The sequence below is a fragment of the Apodemus sylvaticus genome, chromosome 5, assembly GCF_947179515.1.
Source record: "Apodemus sylvaticus chromosome 5, mApoSyl1.1, whole genome shotgun sequence".
Lineage (NCBI taxonomy): Eukaryota > Metazoa > Chordata > Mammalia > Rodentia > Muridae > Apodemus > Apodemus sylvaticus.
This window is the reverse complement of record NC_067476.1, coordinates 144,241,163-144,261,567: the sequence shown is the minus strand read 5'-3', so window position 1 is coordinate 144,261,567 and position 20,405 is coordinate 144,241,163. Positions and strand designations below refer to the sequence as shown.

Sequence of the window (20,405 nt, the reverse complement as noted above, 5' to 3'; positions counted from 1 at the left end):
TCACTCTCTAGACCAGGCTAGCCTCGAACTCAAAGATCCTCCTGTCTTTGCCTCCAGAGTGCTGGAATTAAAGGTGTGCACCACCACCCAGCTTCTGTAGTGAATACATTGCCCCTTTACAATTTGGGTCATCTATTTCCCAAAACTGCTTTTAAAACAAAATGGTACATTTATTTATGACACACACACCCTTAGAGATAAAGATAGGGTTGCCCGAAAGAAGATCAAAATCCAGGCAAACAAAAAGTTATCTATACTTATTTAATAGAACACAGATATTCAAGAGAAAGTCAGTTAAGAAACAATGGTGTTTAAATATGATTCTGATTTTAAAAACAGTGGTTACTCAAAGCATAAGACAGAGAACACACACATACAAAACTATATATCTCAAACCAACCTTAAAACACCTATGTAGTGATAGAATATTAAAATTGTGCAAATGGGAAAAAAGTACCGATAGTGTTTAAACCAACAGATGGTTTCTATAGAACAAAAAGCAAAAATATCAAACAATGCTGCAGACTCAAAGGCAAAGGTGGCCCAGTGTCAGGTGAACGGGGGTAGCTGGGGACATGCGCGTGAGGTTCTCCTGCTGGAGACAGGCTTACCCAGCAGTCACTGGTAGGGAGGATAAAGGGGTATGTCCCTCACGGAAACCAGGTTCGTGGAAGCTCTGGTAAAGCTCCCGGGGCTGTAGCTGAGGTAGTGCTCTGTGAAGAGGGTTCTCCTTGAGAGCACCGTGAGCATCTGGGTGAGGCGGGACCTGATGCCAGTGAAGTGGACCTGCCGCTCTTGACTCAAGTTTCTGAACGAGTCCCTCAGGCACAGATCCAGGTGCGGGGTACCCAGACCCAGGTACTTGGGGTATCCAGGAGTGTGGAGATCAGCAGCCGTCGGGGAAACATGGGAGCTGACTGAGCTTGCCAGTGACCCCTGGGAAGACACAGAAGAGGATGACCTCACACTGGAAGACCTTGACACCGACATCTTGGATGCTGGTGACCCTTCTTTAGACTGGGTACCCTGAGGAAGGAAGCTCTCGTCAGCTTCAGTCTGCGTGGTAGTGGACTTGGACCACACTGAGGCCTGGGAGCTCACGGCCCTGGTGGCAACTGTGGTTTGGGTCCCAACACACATCATGCTGGAACTAGTCTGTGTTCCCGCCTCACTCAGGCTTACTGCAGCCATCTCTTCTCCGGGCTCTGTTTGGGTAGCAGCATCAACTGCCTTGCTATCCTCTAGCTGGTCCTTGTGGCTGTAGAAATAATCTTCATCACTGATGGTGGACGCCTCAGAGTCATGGCGCTTGGCTTTGGCTCTGTCTTTGGGTGGCACCTCTGGGCCCAGGTTGGTCTTCTTGGGAGTACTCGAGAGTCTGGCCAGCCTGATGCGCAACAGATTGCCCAGTGTGGGCTCCTTCGACTGTGGCCTTCGGTCAGCCAGATGGTCAAACTTGCTGTTGATCTGGAAGTTGGACAGGAGTTTGGGGCTGATGGGCTCTGACTGGGCGTACAGGATCCGGAACTCCAGATCAAAGTGCTCAACCACTTGGCCAGACAGAATTACCAAGTTACTGCTGTTTAATTTGCCGTCAGTCCAAGTAAAACTGAAGGATTAAAAACATACAAACTGGTAAAGAGAAGGGATCTCAGTTCCCTTGCTCTCAGTAGCTGCCATGTAAGAGCAACAACTTTGGTGCTAACATGAAATAACAAATACACACTTCAAAAACCAACACACACAAACCCAATCCTCAGGCTCAGCCTTAAACCCCAGCAAGCAGGTATGAACTATTTAGGCCAGCAGCCTCATTTTAAAGCTTAGAGACCAGCTGGAGAGGCCCCGGGGAAGCTAGAGGCGCTCTTCCAGCTTCTCTAGTAGGATACTTACTCCACCAATGATGCCAGTGCCCAGCACATTTTATAGCTGACTCATAAACCTGGTCTCCTCGCCAATCCAGCATCCCTTCCTCTTCCTCTGGAAACAGAACCCACACCTATCTCTACCCACAAAAGCTTTCATGCTCACACCCTCTCTAGTCTCAATGGGGTGGCCATGTGGTCCATGTCTGACCCCTGGAATTCATCAATGTGCATATGTGACCCTCCCAGGGCCAGGTGAGTCCTCAGAGATGTGTTCCCGCTTCAAGAGTCTCTCTCCATTTGGGAAACAGCTGCTACAGGCTGGGTAAGTAAACGAGGGTCTTTGCCCTCAAAGGAAGAGGCTAGGAGAATAAAGAGCAGGGCAGAGTGGGAGACAGTGTTCTAATAAACCCCCCAGCACCCCAGGCCCAGGGAGCTACAGTCAGATGCTCCTTCCCACCCTAGCACTCTCCGGGACCTGCGGCCTCCCTCTGTGCTGTCTGAGTGAGCCTCCTGACACTGAGTGGTGGACGGGAAGCAGGCAGTTTTAATGGGAGACCCTGAAACTCATTTTAAACTATTTCTTGCAACTAAGAACCATGACTTCAGGTAGTGAGTGGCGCACGCCTTTAATCCCAGCATCTGGGAGGCAGCAGGTAGATCTCTGAATCTGAGGTCAACCTGGTCTACAGATCCAAGTTCCAGGGCCCTGTCTAGAGAAAACAACAAACCGGAACTATGACTAATAGCACATGCTGCCCAGGGACTGCTGGGAGCCCGAGAGTCTTCGGACTACCCACAAAGGGGAAACAGAAACAAAGGGCCTACCTGACCCCAGGCTGCAGTGCACTTCAACACATCGGCGGAATATCAGTCAGCGCTTTGTAGAGGGCAGTTTTTATACTACAGATTTTTTTTGGGGGGGAGGGAGGTTCTGATACAGGGTTTCTCTGTATAGCCCTGGCTGTCCTGGAATTCACTTTGACCACCAGGCTGGCCTCGAACTCAGAAATCTACCTGCTTCTGCCTCCCAAGTGCTGGGATTATAGGCATGCGCCACTACTGCCTGGCTATTTACAGATTTTTAAATAGCCAAACACCACTCAGTCAAGTTTCATCAATATAGATAAATACTAAATCCCCTTGGTACTTATAAGTGCCGAATAAAAGGAAGCCTCAAGAACATGTACTCAGTCTGAACAATGGTGCTACTGGTTGGGAAGAAAGGAACCTAGCTGCTTATCACAGTACTTCACCGGCCACAAATCCCATGGCTGGCACAAAACCAAGGGATGTGCTCTTCAAAAACAAGTTCTTCTTTGCAAACTCTGTACTTCACGTACCATTGGACAATGTAGTAGAGAAAAAGCCAAGCACACAGCACAATAAGGCATGATTAAGAATGCTGTAACTTCCAGGGATTAGCATCACCCACTGTGACCTCAACCCTGCACTCGAAGCTTCCTCTCCACACAAAGATGCGATTGGCAGAGTAGACTTCCAAAGTGGGCCTGGAATATGCCCAGTGCTTTCTAGACTAAAGTACCCATTGCAAGAACTGTAGCCACCTATTAGCTAAGTATAAATGAGCAGCTTCAGTCTTCTAGAACATTTGCAATGTCCTTACATTCAAGTAAGCAGGGTAGGTGTGGTCCAACTCCCCAGGGAACCAGGCTATAAGGCCAATTACCCTCCAGTTTTTCCCCAAAGACCCAGGCCAGTACTTGAATGCAGGACTCTGACTATGGGGATCTCAAGCTTAGTTTAACTTGTGCTTTAGTTTTGAGGACCACAGGGAAAAGAAAGTGGCTCTTGCCCCGTCTACATCCAACAAAAGAGGACTTTTATGAACCGATTCACACACACAGGTGCGAACTCCTAGGGGACTCTGTCACAGGGCTCTGACTGGCAGGAGCAAGCATAGATTCCTCTAAAGGGTTTGGACTAACTGCTGAGGCACCCATTCAGAACATACCTGTAAGAGCCTGTTGCCACCCGAATTCCATCAATCAGTGTGAACTTTTCATGAACCTTCCCAACAACCTTTGTTCCTGACCTTGCATAGTAGATATTTCCTGTAATGGTCCGCACCGTCATCAGCTGTTGGAGAAGGCGTGGGAAAAATGAAGGTCAATGGCCAGCTCAGTGGGCTGGGCTTACTGTTCCCAAACATATGCATCTGCAGTGGCTTAGGGTATGGCCGCCATTGAGTGACAGCACACATGATACACTAGACAGATACTGCTCAAATAATGTAACTTCTGCATCCAGTCCATGGCTTCATAGGAAGGGAAGAGGCCTGACTTACCTGACTGCCCAGGCTGGCCTTGGAGTCGCACTTCCCTAGCCCCAGCCTCCCACGTGCTAGGCTCACAGCCTGCACCACTACATCTGGCTTGTATTTCAAATGTAGTATATAGGAATATAAAGGAATCTTTGCTTTTTGGAGGAAACGAATAGAATCAAGAAATGATTTTGAAATAAAACATGGAAGATAAAATAATCAGAGAAAGAATGTTAGGAATGAATAACATTTGGTGCCGGGCAGCAGTGGTGGCACATGCCTTTAATCCCAGCACTTGGGAGGCAGAGGCAGGCAGATTTCTGAGTTCGAGGCCAGCCTGGCCTACAGAGTGAGTTCCAGGACAGCCAGGGCTACCCTGAGCCAGAGAAACCCTGTCTCAAAAAAAAAAAAAAAAACAATAAAAAACAAACAAACAAACAAACAAACAAACTTTTGGCAAGGGCTGAAAACCAGAGCCGGCACTGCTCCTGTTTTTCTGTCCACTGTATCAGTTAGGAATGACAGCCGGCTTCACCCCACCCTGGAAGGGGTTTGAAGTGTAATCAGAGGGCAGGCCTCCAACACACCACATGGGAATTAATCAGCCAGTTCACATCTCCCACAGATACACAGTAACCAAAAGGGTGCGCTGTATACACTTGGATGGACAATTATTCCCATGATGACACACACAAACGCATACATAATGTCTTCTGTTTAAACCCTTTAAAAATAATTTAAAAAAAATTTAAATTGTGAGTATCTGCGTGTGAGTATGTGCATGTGAGTGTGTTAGACACCCTGGAGCTAAAATTATATGTGTTTGTAAACACATGTTAGGAACCTTAGGAACCAAACTCGGATATCCATCTCTATAACCCTTTATAAATCTTAATTTCAAGGTAAAGATTTTCTTTAAGGAAAAAAAAGATAGGAAGGAAGGAAGGAAGGAAGGAAGGAAGGAAGGAAGGAAGGAAGGAAGGAAGGAAGGAAGGAGGAATATTTCACAGATGAGCGTATGGAACTGGCAGGATAGAGGAGGTAATGATTGCCGAACAAGTCAACACAAGATTACCATAGAAACACGGCCAGTGGGTTAGGGATAACTCTGTGTCCTTCCTGTTAACACACATCTGAACATCTGGAAGCCTGTAACTGTGGACACAGCAGTCTGCACACCTGCCTGTGCATATGCAGGCAAATTCTTGCAGACAGGGTAATTGGATATTCTGAAGCAGTCAGGGGCAGGCCAGGGATGCCTCTGTGAAAGGCTCAGACCCACAGCACAAGCAAGTCTAGGAGGAGCCAGTGGCTACAGAGGAGGGAGATAACCACGGTAAAGACAAACCGTCTCTAGACTTCCTGCGGAGGCCCTGGACCACCATGAAGGCAGCAGCCACCAAGTCAGCAGTCTCTGCCTTGTTGACGAAGCAGAGGGAAAGGCTTTGGGAGCACCAGTTCTGTCGGGGTTTTCTGCTGCTGAGACTCAGCCTAATTACCCAAGAGCATCTTGAAATTATACCCCGACACCGTGCACACTTCCACAAAGCAGCTGTGGCCTAGATACCTGGCTCAATACAGTGCCCTCTCCATGCCCAAGTGGCATTTTCCTTGAGTCCTAGACTCACTGACTGCTAGAGCACAAGGCTGTTTCAATTCAGTCTGGAAGGTCCAATCCTACCACTATCATGAATTTGCTTTGTGGCACAAAAGACCAGGTGGTAAATCATCTAATTCAGCCCAATCCTTAGTTTGCTCAAAAAACAGCCAGCAAACACTCTGAAGAGAGACCAGTGAGATGAAATTCCGGAAAACACACTGCCTGTTTACAAGGTACCTCTCATGCAGAGGCCTGAGTTGCAGGAAGCCTGGCTCCTGCTCACGGTGCCACTCCTCATGCCAAGTGCCTGGAAGCATGAGGTAAGGCAGGGACCGGCTTCATAAGTTGCTCTGTTCTTTAAACATGAATTCTGTGACAAATGTCTCTCTTACCTCATTCCCAAAGAGACTAAGCTAACTCTGGTCTTGCACAAAGATACCTGAATTATTGTCATGCCTAGAGAAAGACATAAAGTCGGGTTCTGTCCCGAGAAGGAAGCAGCAGTAGGTAACACGACTGCACACAGGAGATAGCGACGGAGAGACAGACAGACGGAGTCAAGCAGGGCGTGTTGGAGTTGTGGACTGCGAGGCTTTCCATCTCACCATTTCCTGATCCAAAGCATCAGGACCACTCTGACAGGGCCACCATGAGAGTTAGCGATGTTGCATTTGTCAGAGCAGTAGGCAGTACCAGGGACAGAACAAGAGCTCCAAAATGGCCACTGTAGCAAAAAGTGGAGGCCCCTGGAGCCATGATGGCATCAGGCACCAAGTGTTGGCTTAGCCAAGGGCAGGTCTGTATGCACTGCTGAGAAGCCTGGCAGCCATTTTGCCTTTTCTCATTGATGGCTTTCATATACCACATAATTCACCTGCTTAAAGTACAAATTTGCACCATTTAATGATTTACAGAACCATTTGCATAATTGTAGAACTTTCTCATCACCTCAAAGACAAATAAGCAAACAAAGAGCCTGAACCCTTTAGTGACAAACCCTTTAGTGACAAACCATCCCCCTATCACACGCTCGCAGACCTGACACTAATCTACCTCCCTCTACAGCTGGCCCTGCTGTGGCTTCCACGTATACAGGATCAGACTGCATACAATCATTTGTATATGACTTCCCACGCTTATCACAGTGTTTTCAGGGTCACCCTTGTGGTAGCCTATGTCTGAACTTTAGTCCTTTTGAAGAGTGAATAATAGTCTATTGTTCTGAACAGACAGTGAATCCACTTATTAGCTGATGAAACGTCCACCATCTATAAGCAGGCAGTGCTTTCATTCCTCTGGGTAATTACCTAGGATAGAACTGCAAGTTCATAGGTGGAGGTCACCTTCTGGGAGACTTCAGTTTCCTCACTTGTTAGTGGGGAGGGAGCCCATCACCAACCAGCACCAACATCAGCCCCAGCACCAGCATCAGCCCCAGCACCAACATCAGCCCCAGCACCAGCATCAGCACCAGCACCAACATCAACCCCAGCACCAACATCAGCCCCAGCACCAGCATCAGCACCAGCACCAACATCAACCCCAGCACCAACATCAGCCCCAGCACCAGCATCAGCACCAGCACCAACATCAACCCCAGCACCAACATCAGCACCAGCACCAACATCAGCACCAGCACCAACATCAGCCCCAGCACCAACATCAGCCCCAGCACCAACACCAACATCAGCCCCAGCACCAACATCAGTACCAGCACCAGCAGCAGCCCCAGCACCAACACCAACCCCAGCACCAACATCAGCACCAGCACCAGCACCAGCATCAGCCCCAGCACCAACATCAGCCCCAGCACCAACATCAGCACCAGCACCAGCAGCAGCCCCAGCACCAGCAGCAGCCCCAGCACCAACATCAGCACCAGCTCCAGCAGCAGCACATACATGGGTACTCTGCCACGTTACCGACAGTGGGGAGACAGAAATGGTGTCCCACAAACCTTTTCCTGCTCAGGGTGAACTTTCAGATCCATGCACATGTCCAAAAAGTGGGAGAGCAGAGCCCGGTCCAGAAGGATGTACACAGCCACCCCGCGCTTCCTACAGATCTCCTGCAGGTCTCGGAAGATGTCGATGTCTGAGAAAACGTCCATTACCACGGCAATCACCTATGAGGTAAGGCAGAAGGAAAAGTAAGGAACGCTAAATCCCATCTTCAAAGACATGCTCTTCTGCAGCATGCCCCCGCCATTAGCTCTTTGCCACCTCCAAAGACACCTGGGCATCCGTGTCTGACAAGTCCTGGCCTGGCCCGGCTAACTCACCCTCGCCACTGTCTTCCAGCCAATGCCAACCCATTCCACATTGGCAAGCTTCTCGTTTAACTTCCGGGCCACCGCTGAACCCTTCCTTCCGGGGTCAGTTAGGACCAGCAAGCTGTCTGGGTTCTTGGACCAACACACTGAAACCTCAGCCACACTGCTTTCCCAGTCTGGCTTCAGTCTATAAAGTTGATAAATAAAATCTTGGGGCTAGCAAGATAGTTCAGCTAGTAAAGGACTTGCTACCAACCAGCTAACGTATTCAATCCCCAGAACTCACATGGTAGAAGGAGAAAACCAACTCCTGCAAGCTGTCCCTCTGACCTCCACATGTATGTCATAGCACATATGTACCACACATAAATAAATACACTTACGAAGACCTTCTCAGATTCTCTCTGAAGCCTCCTTTGGCTACTATTATTCAAGGCCACAGTTTTTTGAGTATTGTCAGGTTCTGGATTGTGGTCTGAGTATTTTCACCCTGTTTTAGAAAGACCCCATCCATTACCAGTTCAGTGCTTGAACTGATCAGACGAGGCTCACAGTGGCCCCGCCCCATCCTCTGTTCCCAACATCACGCATTCCCTACCAGTCAGGACAAGAACATGGAAACATCACCTCAAGATTATGCTCTTCAGCTCAGCTCTGTTCTTTCTTCTCCCCAGCAACGTGTGCCCCTGATGCAAACTGATTTTCTACACCCAGCCCAGACCACAGCTAAAAGCCAATGTTCCCCCATGCGTCCATGGGCAAAGTATCACCATTTTGAATGTCTGCTTCCTAAGCTACAAGAATGGGCCTGCAGTGAAACCTAAACAACTACATAGGGTCCAAGAGACCACTGATGTCTGCCCAACCGCCCCATCGCTTGTGTGGGGCTGCAGCTGCCCAACAGTCCCTCACGGGGAGATACTGACAGTCCCAGCTTCCTTCCATTGTTTATAGAGGCGATTACAGCTGGCAGCAGAGCCTGGTCGCCTGCTTCAAGGGCCCTCAGAAATTCCAGGCAGGGGGGCAGGGCTATAAAAACACCCAGGCTTAGAACAAGTCCCTACAGATCAAGTCAGGAAGCCAGCATTTGGGAGCTGTTTAGTAATTGGGAGTGGTCAGGGCTTCTTCATCTCCCAACTTCAACAGTAGAAAATCCCTTGTCTCTGAATCACATTAACCCCTCTGCTGAGACCACAGCTGCTTCTCAGTCTTGACGCCCTTCCTTCTACTGCAGCAGAGCCCTCCAATGGAAGGATTCATCTCCATGGTGGAGACCTGAGACAGTAACAGACAGGCTTGAACCCCCTAAGCGTCTGTAGGGTTAAAAAGAAATCCTGAAGCCAGCTACAGGTTGGCAGCTTGAGAAGCTCAGAGGCCCTGATAGCTTTCGCACACTGTTTTGAGAGTTGTGTCTACCCCGTTCACTTGAGGCCTGTGACAGGGTTTACAGGCAAAGGCAGGACAGGAGTTCAGCACAGCCCTTGCTAGCTGTGTGGCCTGGTGCTTGGTCTCTCCCGGCCTTGGTTCCCTTCCCCTCCAGAAGGCGGGACTCTGAGATGGTGGAGGGAGAGCGAGTCTGGCGTGGGCTCGGCTCAGTCAGGCAGCTGGCGCCTCTGGGTCCAAGGCAGGCTGACCTACACTGGGCAGAGATGGCTACCCAGGCCTGACAGCACCAGGATGAGGAAAGCAAAACAAGGCATGTTCTGCAAGGAGGCAACAGAGTCTCTCAGAGAGGAGGGAGGCTTCTTGGAGAGGTAAACAAGAGAGTTGAACCACAAATAGATAAGATAAGAAGCCAGGCCGACGACACAGATTTGTAATCTTAGCTCCCTGGGACAAGACGCCGAGGGAGAAGTGAAGGGCCCTCTGACAGGAAACCACATGATGACAAACAGGAGAGGCTGGGAAGGACAGGGTGCATAGCAGTGTGGCGGGAAAGGGAGCCGCGGGAGAGACTGGTAAAGAGGGATGTATGAGATGGTGGAAGGCTACGGAGTCCATGTCAGCCCTTCTTGCCCACCATGCCTGCACAGGGAGAACATACAAGAAAGACGACGCTGCTGCAGGGAGACCTGAACCTACTTCCTCTAACCCGGGACTGAGCCCCTCTGGGTCAGCAATCCACTGGGGGATGGGCTAACAGACTTCTGCAGATATTTTGGAGGACTAGGGAATGAAAGAGGAAAAGTCCCAGCCAGGAGCTATGAGGCCACAGGGGAGCAAACGGAGCCATGGGAGAGCCCAGCAGTGGGCACAGGGCCACAGAAATACACATAAGCTGGTGAGAGACCTTCGGGCCCGGCTCTCCAGAGTGCACCTGAGAACTGGAAGAGAGCTCCTGGAGGAAGGGGAGAGACACCCGTGCAGACCTGCTGGTTTCTCCCATGGTCGGCAGAACCCCTGTGAGCTACACAGCTAGCTGATGTGTAGGTAGTCAAAGGAGAAAGGAGAAGCCAAGAGCAGCAGAATGATGGGCAATGAACACACCCTAGGGGCTACTCAGACAGAGACTAGGAGCCCAGCCCAGTTGGCGGAGTTGAAGAAAGCTACCAGAGGCAGAGTGGGAGCAGGGCCCAGAGCACAAAGGCCTGCCAACGAGCTCTGATTGCCCAATTAATAAAACAGGTGTACGAACAGCACCTGTGGCAGCCGATGGGTAGTAACTTGCAGTTTGGTTCCTGTTTCCTTGATTTTAAAGCCTCAACCCTCCACAGGCTAAATATGAAGGTATACTCATGGTATCTGAGGGAGAAGGAATGTTTTACTTTCCTGATTCTCCTGCCTCCAGCACACTCTATCTTACTAAAGTAGGGCCCTCAGAAGACTTATCTATCTGGAAACCAGCGCAGGAAGGCTCTCCTTCCCTCAGGGCCTGCCCTCCCTAGACCCTTATGCCTACCTCCTCAGCCCTGCCCTCAGCTATCCAAGCCCTACAGAGCTGGAGCAGGCCTGCAGCTTGTCGCCTCTCAGGAAGAACAGTCCTTTATGGACCTGGCTGGCCTAGCCTCGGTTTCACCAAGCCATCCCTGCTTTCCAGGTGGACACATCCACTTAGTGTCAGGTTGGTGTGGCGGGTTCTAGCAGACCAGCAGCGTGGCACAACGCCTCCCTTGGCTAAAGAGCTCTTGCTGCAGACTGCTGAGCCACAGAAGACCCGGACTAGAAAGGCAGCACAGACCACTGAGCCTACCGTCCCTGAGCCTACAGTCACTCTCCCTTTAGGGGCACCAACTCCACAAAGTGTCCACAGCTACCCTAGGCACCGCCTTCTCTCACTCTGAGCTGCATGGAGCTGGCCCATTCTTTCCAGGTTAGAAGTATGGTAACTGTAGAGTCTATTATTACAAGGTCAGACTTATCTGCCAGACACCCATGAAGGATGCATCCAGCGGCCAGAAGCTGGGGGAGGGGCTCCATACCACACTACCTGTGTTTCTTCAAGCTGTACCTGGATGGGCCACCCATGTGCCCAGTCCCCCATGTTAGCCTGAGTGACAAACCTAAGCCTATCATCGGCCCCTTACTAGACCCCCTTGCTGTTTACAACAGTCTAAGGAACAGAGAGCACAGGTCGCTCACTGTCTCCCTACAGCAGAGTGGAGAGCCTCGTTTACACTACTCATCAGCAGAACTGGAATCTCTGCCCCTGCCACTTAGCCCAAACGCTCAAAAAGACCACTAGAGCTTTTAAAACCCCATTACCCATCATGCTCAGATTACAGGCTTGGAAGGGTTAGACAGTGGGGGTCAAGGGACACACCTAAGTAAGGGGCTGGAATGCCAGCCTGTGTCTGTACCTCCAAAGCCCACATTAGAAGCACAATGAGCTAAATATTGTTATGGAAAAGTCTAATGTGGGTCTCACAATCACTAAGAACTCGCAGTAGCCCTGGAGGACCAGAAGAGTATCCCACAAAGCACATGGGTTCAAGGCCACCATAAAGGACATCTCATAACCATGACGACTGTCTGTCAAGGAATCTCACAACTCCCCAGCATGCTGGCACCCTCTCTCCTGCAGTTCTGCTGACAGAGCCAGAGCCAGACTGATCGGGGCCTTGTGAAGCTCTGCTGTCAGGTGATCGGACTGCAGAGCCAACCTGGACTCCTCCTCTCTGCAGAACCGGGTACGCTGTCACAGGTTAGGTTGTACTGGCTTCTAGAATGCACACATCATAGCCCACCTCATACCCTTTGGTGAGTCAGCCAATGAGAAAGCCCTCAGTAGCAGCTACTGTATTCTGAGTCTCGACTCTGCCACTATCCCTGGACGAGACACCTAACCTGAGGTTTGGTGTCCTTGAAACAAGGCCTTCCTGCTGCCACACAGCCCTGTGACCAGGCACACGCATGGCCTGAAGGGGCCACTCGAAGCCAGTTGTTCCTGTTCTCATTCTACCAGGAAGCACATGTCAATCACCCCTTTCCTGTGTGCCTCCATTTCCCTCCCTTCCTACCCAGAGTCATAAAGGCAAATCCGGTGTACAGAATGCTTGGAATTCTGCCAAAGCCTTGTGTGAGGTGTCAGCCTGGAAGGCTGGCCACTGCACCCCGTGCAGAGCACGTAGTCATCAATCACCTAGACCCCATTACCCTTGCGAAACCCATCAAATGTACCATTTACCCCAGGGTGTTTCACGGGTTTGTTTTTATTTTTGTTTTTGTTTTTTCTTTGAGATAGGTCTTGGGTATTAGCCCAGGCTAATCGAAGTCCCAAATTGAAGATATTCCTGCTTCAGTCTCCAAAATGCTAATTACAGTCAGGAGCCACCACTTGTTACATATTTTAATGGGAATAAAATTGACCATTGAGACTTCTTTGAAAAAAAATTCTTTAAAACTACATTGATATAGTCTTCTGAACAAGAGAATGTAAACTACCAGAGCAAAATTAAACTTTTTAGCAGCTTCTCACTATTGCCCCAGCAGGAAGAGCAGTGGGAAAAATCATGCAGCCTTTCTGGGGGGAGGAGGGGGAGTTTTAAGTGTTTAACTATGCAAAGCATTCTCCTGTTCCAAAATACAATCTATAAAACCAGGTATGTCCCCTCCTGTTTTCATGCCAATAATAAATCACTCCAATAATAAATCACTCCAATGGTTTGGCTTTGGATTATTCTTCTGCTGTTAGGATAAACAAGTACATGTGGGAATACACAGTATCACATGTTCACATCTATGCAGCATCATATGTTCACATCCATGCAGCATCATATGTTCACATCCATGCAGTATATGTTCACATCCATGCAGCATATGTTCACATCTATGCAGTATCATACATTCAAATCTATGCAATATCATACATTCACATCTATGCAGCATCATATGTCCACATCTATGCAGCATTATACATTCACGTCTATGCAGTATCGTATGTTCTCATCTATGTAGTATCATACGTTCACATCCATCCGTAGATAAAAGGCTGGACAATAACACACTCTGGACAGTGTTGCCCATGAGAACCTTCTGAGATGACAGAGGAATTAAGATTTCAATTTAGCTTTAATTTATACAAACTTAAATGACCACATGTACTTATGCCTTGGCCTGTGCTATTCTGGACACTGAATCAGAGCTTGTCCTCATATGTCTTGAGAGTCGTGCGGTCCTCCATGGCACACACATGCTGATTTCCTCCCCAGTCCCCTACTATGACATGAGTTCTTTCTGGGCCTTTGGTAGGAGCTACAAGTATCAGTATGCCTCCAGTCCTGTGTTTGCCAGTGTTTCTGTGGAGCAGACAGAAGTGTTACAACTAGGTCAATGGAGAGAATCCAGAAGAAACTCTCCCTCTAGATGCTGGTGCCATTTATGCCAGGACCTCGTTAGTTTGTTTATTCAAGACAAGTTCCTACTGCATAGCTCAGGCTAACCTCCAGTTCTGGATCCTGCCGTCTCAGTTCCTCCAGAGCTAGGATAACAGGCATGTACCACTAGACCCAGCACATCCACGCCATTTAAAGCCAGCACACCCACTGCATTCTGATTGTTTGGCCGTAGCTTTTTTTCTTTGAAAAATGAACTCGCATGTATGAATGTCTCAGAGAATGATCCTGCAACTTCCTTACTGCCTGATACTTACTGAAAACAATAAGGAAACTTATTGTGGCACACAGGAGGGAAGTGGATTTCTGTGGGTTCAAGTCCAGCCTGGTCTATGTGACAAGTTCCAGGTTAGTCAGGGCTACATAGTAAGTCCCTGTCTCAAAAAACCCTCCCAGAATTAATAAGAATAACAGATGAAATGGCAGATAGAAGAATGGAGGGGACTGTGCAGGTGCTGTTTAGTGGTGGCATCCAATACATCCAGTGTTGTCCAACCATCGCTACCTCTCCAAGCTTTTCCCCCGGGCAGAGTAGAAATTCTGACTACTAAGCAGTAGCTCCTTGTTGTCCCCTCTGTAGACGAGTTTTGAAGGTCATAACTACTTGAAGGAGGTAAGTGCTAAGAGTGTGTAGTATGTGGGGACAGAGATCTCAGAGTCTCCCAGTGAATAGTACAGTGTCCTCAGGACAAAGAACCATCCATTCCAAACGCCAACGATGGCGAGGTTGAGAAACCCTGTCAGGCTGATGCCGGCATCTGGAACAGGAACTGATCCCATAGCACAGATTCTATCCTAACACAGGGGAGGGTGAGCAAGCGCGGGAGAGCCCAGTCCTTCCGAGCATCCTCATTCATGCCAGGGGCCTCCTCAGACTCCTCAGCTACTATTCCTCCCGGCGGGACTCTTCCATGATGCAAAGAGAGGCACCACCAACACCCTGGTCATCAGAAGGATGCCCAAAGATGTACTCACCACACAAGTGGCCTCTTTGGAACAAAAGCATATAAGGAACAGCAGCTGGTAAGAACAAGTGTGACAAGTGTGAGATCTCCAGGCAGAGCGAGCTTGGCCTATCAGCTCCCACCCAGAAGCCGAGATATCTGGGTACCATAGTGTCTCACTGCAAGGGAGGCTGAGGCAGAAGGATCTCAAGCTCAACTCAACTGTACATCAAAACAATCTCAAAATGAGGGACTTGGGGAGAGAAAGCAGGGAGGGGTAAGAACAACAACCAGCACCCTGGGACAAGCAACATCAGAAGCACCTGACCAGGGGGCACTTCCAGGCAGGGCCACAGCTCCGCCAAGTACTAGGTGGCAGAAAGAATCACCTAAACTACTTAGTTTCTCTTCCTACCTCTCCATTCTCCCTCCCCCCCCCCCAAACACGAGGCTGAATGAAAAGGACATGACAAGTCTCCACAAAAAATACTGAGCACCTACTATGTGTCAGCTGCCCAGGGAGGTTTCACACAGCCAGAGCTGCTGGAAAAACCCACCCAGAGCCACCCATTCAGAAAGATAATCCTGACCCTTGACCCCTGGCAAACACCCCGGTATCCTATGCCTGTGGTGATGTGGAGCCTGGGTATCTAGGCTCCTTCCAGATCCACCACAGAGTCTAGGCTGGTACACAGGTCTCCTCACTGAGGGCAAGTAAAGCTACAGGGATAAGCAGCTAGATCTGACCCCACTCCAACGCAGCCTGGTCCACAGCTCTGGGCTGACTACATGGGACAGTCTCCGCCCCACTGCAGGGAACTCAGGTTTCCTTCAGTCACCCTCTAGATTTCTTTATTTGTTTCAGAAACTAGAAATAGCTGGTCTGTCTTACCCAAGCCAGGCAAAATACATGGTAATTTATAAAATCTAAGCACCTACGTTGTCTTGAGGTCATAAACCAATTTCTGCACTTAAAGGTCTCTGTTCCTTTGATTCTTCTTCTTAAAACAGGCCATCCTATTCTCTTTATAATTAAAAAAAAAAAAAGCCAAGCAAGCATTTATTGATTGACTGACTGATAAATTGATTGACTGACTGATTGATTGATATGTAGCACACTCACAGCAACACTACTCACAGTAGAAGCAAGCACCTACTGAAGTGTCTCCTCAGCCCAGGCAGCTCTTGCTATCATCACTGTTTTTCTGTTTATAAGATATGCAGCACGGGAATCCAACGTCCAAATCTTTGGGAAACTGTTTAAAACCTTCAGCTGGCTACTGGGAAGCAGGGAGGCTGTGGAGAGGAAGACTGACTGTGGGCCCTCTGTCTGGCACGGGGGCACATTCCAGCCCTCAAGAATCTGAGGAAGAAGGATAGTGGGTTCCATGAAAAACCAAGCAAGCCAGCACAGTGCTGGCCCCGGAGGCAGACACACGCTCCGGCCTGAGCCCAGCTCTGCCTCGAAATGCTCAACAAGCTACCTGACCTCCATGCCTCTGCTATGTTCTTAAGTGTGGCTTCTTCTGGCCAATGGGAGGTAATCTGGGTAAAGAACTCAATTAGAGCCCCAAATGTTTGACATCACACATACAGATCAGGCATCTGGAAACACCTGACATATGAACTGTCACCTTCTTCCCTGTCACGAGCGATGCACTTCAAAGGACATGGCCAGAGTGACACAGCCACACCCAGATACCCATGCACATCTTTACAGGTGGCAGCATTTGACAGCCAGCAAATTAGTCCTCTAATCCCTCTGAGTAGCTAGTCCTCTTCTACCTGGGGACAGGACACTTCTCCCCACAGGGCTCACATAGTTAGTGGGGATTCTTAGAGTCTGCCTTGGGTGGAGTCCTGGCTCCATCATTCCCTAGAGACAGCCTAGCTTCTCTGTGCTTCAGTTCATCCTCTGTAAAGTGGACAGAATAGTCACAACAAATTCAAGACTACTGAAAATACTGTGTGGCAAAGAGAAAGCATTGTTTGTTTGTTTCTTTTGAGACAAGCCCTTCCCCCCACTCCCCTCATGTAGCTTTTGTTGGCCTGGAACTTGCAATTTAGACTAAGCTAGCCTCAAACTCCTAGAGATCTGCCTGTGTCTGCCTGCTGAGATTAAAGGCGGTGAGAAAACAATTTTTATTGACTCATTTTTTTCTCTTAAAGCAAGAGATGGTCTCATGCCTCAAATTAAACCTAATTCATATACACAACATTCCTTGGCCATCTTATTCCTTATTTTCCTTCCTGTATTCCGGTGTGGTCGCTTCACTGCCTACACAGGCTGGCAAGTCTCCGCCTTGGCCAGCTTGGCGGCACTCGAAGGCACAGCCTGGCTCTTCTCTCTGGGAACTGAGGAGGCAGAGCGATGAACCTCTTTCACTTGTCTCCTTTTCCCCTTTCCCCCCTCTGCGTGTGCTCGAACCCAGGACCTCCAGCGTGTTAAGGTCCGTCCTGCTACAGAGCCACACCTCCAGCCTTCGAGCTTCCTCCCTGTTCATATACCTCCTCCCCCCATCTTTCCAATCCAGTTCATCGTGTCTCAAATGCAAGGAACTCGGCCTAAAACTGTCTTCCTGCCCACCTTAATCCAGACTGGATTAAACCTCTTAATCCAGTCTCTTTCTTCTCACAAAGATGTGTCTGACCTCATAAACCTAAACTCCTTCACGTCAGACTTGCTGCTAGAGACACCACTCTGATCATGTTTCCCACTTCTGGTCCCTGTCCTCTCCACAGTTCCATCCTTTCCTTCTGGGTCCAACTCGGTCACCGCCACTCCAGATTGTCTTCTAGCCCCTTCCTTATTACCTGTGGCGGATCTTCTCATCCTCAGTCCCTCCCAAACTAACAACGAGAACCACACCCCCCTCTCCTGTGGCCCCAGCCCTGGCAAGTGTGACAACTGGGAGGCTCTGTGTAAGAATGCAGTTTGCCATATACGCTAAAAATGCTCATTGGATTTAAAGGAACATAAACTGTAGGAAGGCCCAGCTTCCAGTTACAGGGATGTAGGAGAAATGTAAAGTAGGTTCAGAGGAAAGCAGGAGGCCCCAGCCACTGATGTTTTTCAGATTGCAAGAAAGATAGGGAGTCTCTGCTGCGGCCATGATCCCTTTTAAGGCAAGCTTTTCTTCTGACCTCCAGCTCTAGTGCCCTTCACCCAAACTGAGCAAAAGGTTCGAGCAACCCACATCCCCGCCCTGCCTGGAGACCAGTTCTTTCCTTTTCAAGGTGTCCCGACTGCTCAAGTTCTCCTCCCAGAGCGGAGCTTTGGGCATGCACCCTTTTAGGTATCAAACGGACCCTCAGCCCACCCAAAGCTCCACAGGACTAACACGACCATACCGTTCCCTGAAGAGCAAAACGCTTGGTCACCTACACACAAAATCCTGCCAGTCAAGTACAGAACCAGTACCGGAACATTGGCTTCAGCACTAGGAAGGCAGAGGCAAGATGATTGCCTGAAATTGAAACTAGTGAGTTCTGGGTAAGCCTGGGCTACAGTGACCTTGTCTTGAAGAGAGGAAAACAGAAAACAAAAGACAAAAACAGAACACAAGCTTGCTCCTAGACTCAACCTGATCCTCACCCTAACATATGGAGGTAAAAGGCCTACTAAGTCTTGACATACTCTGAGGCTTTGCCTGTCACTGTCACGTTCAGGGCACAGCCATAAAATTCACCAGCATGCAAACTTGTAGCCACACCCTCCCAAGTGTAGCCCTCCTTCTCCCTGATCCCACTGCTGTGGTTTCTCTCTGGCAGGCCAGACTCTTTACCCTACACCAGGTCACACGGGCAGTCCGACACTAGATAAGATAAAAACCCGTGGTAAACAGTGGTCTATCTAATGCACAAGTATTTGCATTTTTGGTCAACGTTACCTAGAACAGTCCCAGGCACTGCAAGTTAAAAATATCTCCCACCAGACTCACACACAGAAGGGCAAGAGTTGAACTGACTGCTCGAATGTATCTGTCTACAACAATAAGAGGTGTGGCAAAGTGGCTATTACAGATCTCCCAATGGTCTCCAGGTATCATCTTTTGGGTAAAAGCTAAGCTTTTACTTAAAAGCTTCTGAAAGTGGGATCTAGTGTCAGCTAACGTCCCTGGAATTCTGCAATCCACTCTGAACTAACAGTCGCCCTGCTCCTGCCCTGCCCTCCTTCCCAATAACAGGAGTTGGAACTACGACACGACTTAATTTTCAGAAGGCCGATGCTCCTCCCTTACTCGCTGCCAAGGTGGCCAGGGAGCCAGTGCTGAGTTGCTACAAAGCCGAGTGGGGGACTCCGGGGGGTCCGCTCACCTCTCGGGCGGAGCGCAGCTGCTGGCGCAGCGCATCCTTGCAGCCGTACGGGCCTCCGGCACCCGCGCCGCGGGGCTGGAAATGAGCCTCGACGCGCGTGGCACCGCGGTAGGCACCCCTGTAGAAGGAGGGCCAGCCGAGCTCCAATGCCGGCGGTTCCAGATCCGATTGCTCCGGAAAGTAGGTGCCGGACGAGCAGTCGTGAGAGGAGCCGAACGAGTCCTCGGCCACCGCCGTGCCATCCTCGCCCGGCCGCTCGGCGGAGCCCAGAACCTCGCGCACCTCGTCGGCGTTGAGGAAGCGGCCCAGCCGCTCGCGCCGTAGGAAGGCTGCCCAGGCGTCGGGGCCGCTGGCCAGCAGTTGTTCGAGAGCCAGGCGCCGCGCCTCGCTGAATAGTTCCGTGGGGTTGGGCGGTCCGCACGGAGACAGGCAGGCCGCGGGAAGGTCGTCCAACAGCTCGCCGCGAACAGCCATGGCAGTGCCCAGAACCGATCCACTTAACTGTGGTGGTCGCCTGAGATTTTTATAGGCACCTTTGAATCAAACCAGCCCGCGCTATTGGCTCGCCGCCCCGCCCCGCCAATCCTATTGGCTGGCTGTCTCCCATGCATGCCAAAGGCTCTGCCCCCTCATTGCTATTGGTTGCTCCTGAGACAGGACCCGCCCACCCTCTGCTCTCACTGCGGGGTGGTTGAGCGGAATTTAAATCTGACTTTACCCCGCCCTAGCGGCTCCAGAACCTTCCCAACCGCGGACTGAGCCCCGCACTGTCCGAGCACGCCCCCTGCCGGCTGCCCCACAACGTGGTGCTTCAAGGCCCCGGACTAGGGGTAGAAGATGCTCCTGGAAATACTTATTTTGGTGTGGTCAACCTCAGATGCCAGTGCCTAGATGCCACCCTGCATCTAATCATTAATTTATTCCTCAAAACAGAGAGGGGGAAGAGGGAGAAAGAGGAGGAGAGGAGAGGGGAAAAGAGGGGAGAGGAGGGGGAGAGACAAAGAGACAGAGAGAGAGCCTGCAGCAATGGTTCAGCAGTTAAGAGCACTTCCAGAGGATCTGGGCTTAGTGCTGTTTCGCTTGGCAGCCCCTAACTGTCTATAATGATTCCGGGAATTTGATGCCCTGTCTGGCATCCACGGATACTGTATGCACATGTGGTGTGGTGTGCAAACATACACATTAAATAAATAAAAATGAATAAATATCTTTTTTTCCAGTGGTGCAGAGCCAGGGGTGGTGGCACACTTCTAGTACATGAGAGGTTAGGGTAGGAGAATCTGAGTTCAAAG

The 20,405-nt window shown here is 49.9% G+C and overlaps 1 protein-coding gene across 1 annotated transcript; it reads right to left on the bottom strand.

Moving 5' to 3' along the window:
• Positions 1 to 268: 268 nt before the first annotated feature.
• On the bottom strand, positions 269 to 19,650 carry Fam83d (family with sequence similarity 83 member D). Its single transcript, XM_052184166.1, has 4 exons — positions 19,114 to 19,650; positions 7,707 to 7,874; positions 3,841 to 3,965; positions 269 to 1,609 (listed from the first exon to the last, which is right to left on the bottom strand). The coding sequence occupies exons 1-4, from the start codon at positions 19,585 to 19,587 to the stop codon at positions 619 to 621; spliced, it is 1,758 nt and encodes a 585-aa protein (XP_052040126.1). The 5' UTR covers positions 19,588 to 19,650; the 3' UTR covers positions 269 to 618.
• Positions 19,651 to 20,405: the final 755 nt, after the last annotated feature.

What these genes read in the sequence shown, in the direction of transcription:
- Fam83d (XM_052184166.1), bottom strand. Translation starts at nt 19,587, where the DNA reads ATGGCTGTTCGCGGCGAGCTGTTGGACGACCTTCCCGCGGCCTGCCTG. An exon ending in TTCACCCTGAGCAGGAAAAG is followed by an intron (nt 3,966 to 7,706) that starts GTTTGTGGGACA and finishes CTTCTCCAACAG; the next exon opens with CTGATGACGGTGCGGACCAT. An exon ending in GTGGCAACAGGCTCTTACAG is followed by an intron (nt 1,610 to 3,840) that starts GTATGTTCTGAA and finishes TTAATCCTTCAG; the next exon opens with TTTTACTTGGACTGACGGCA.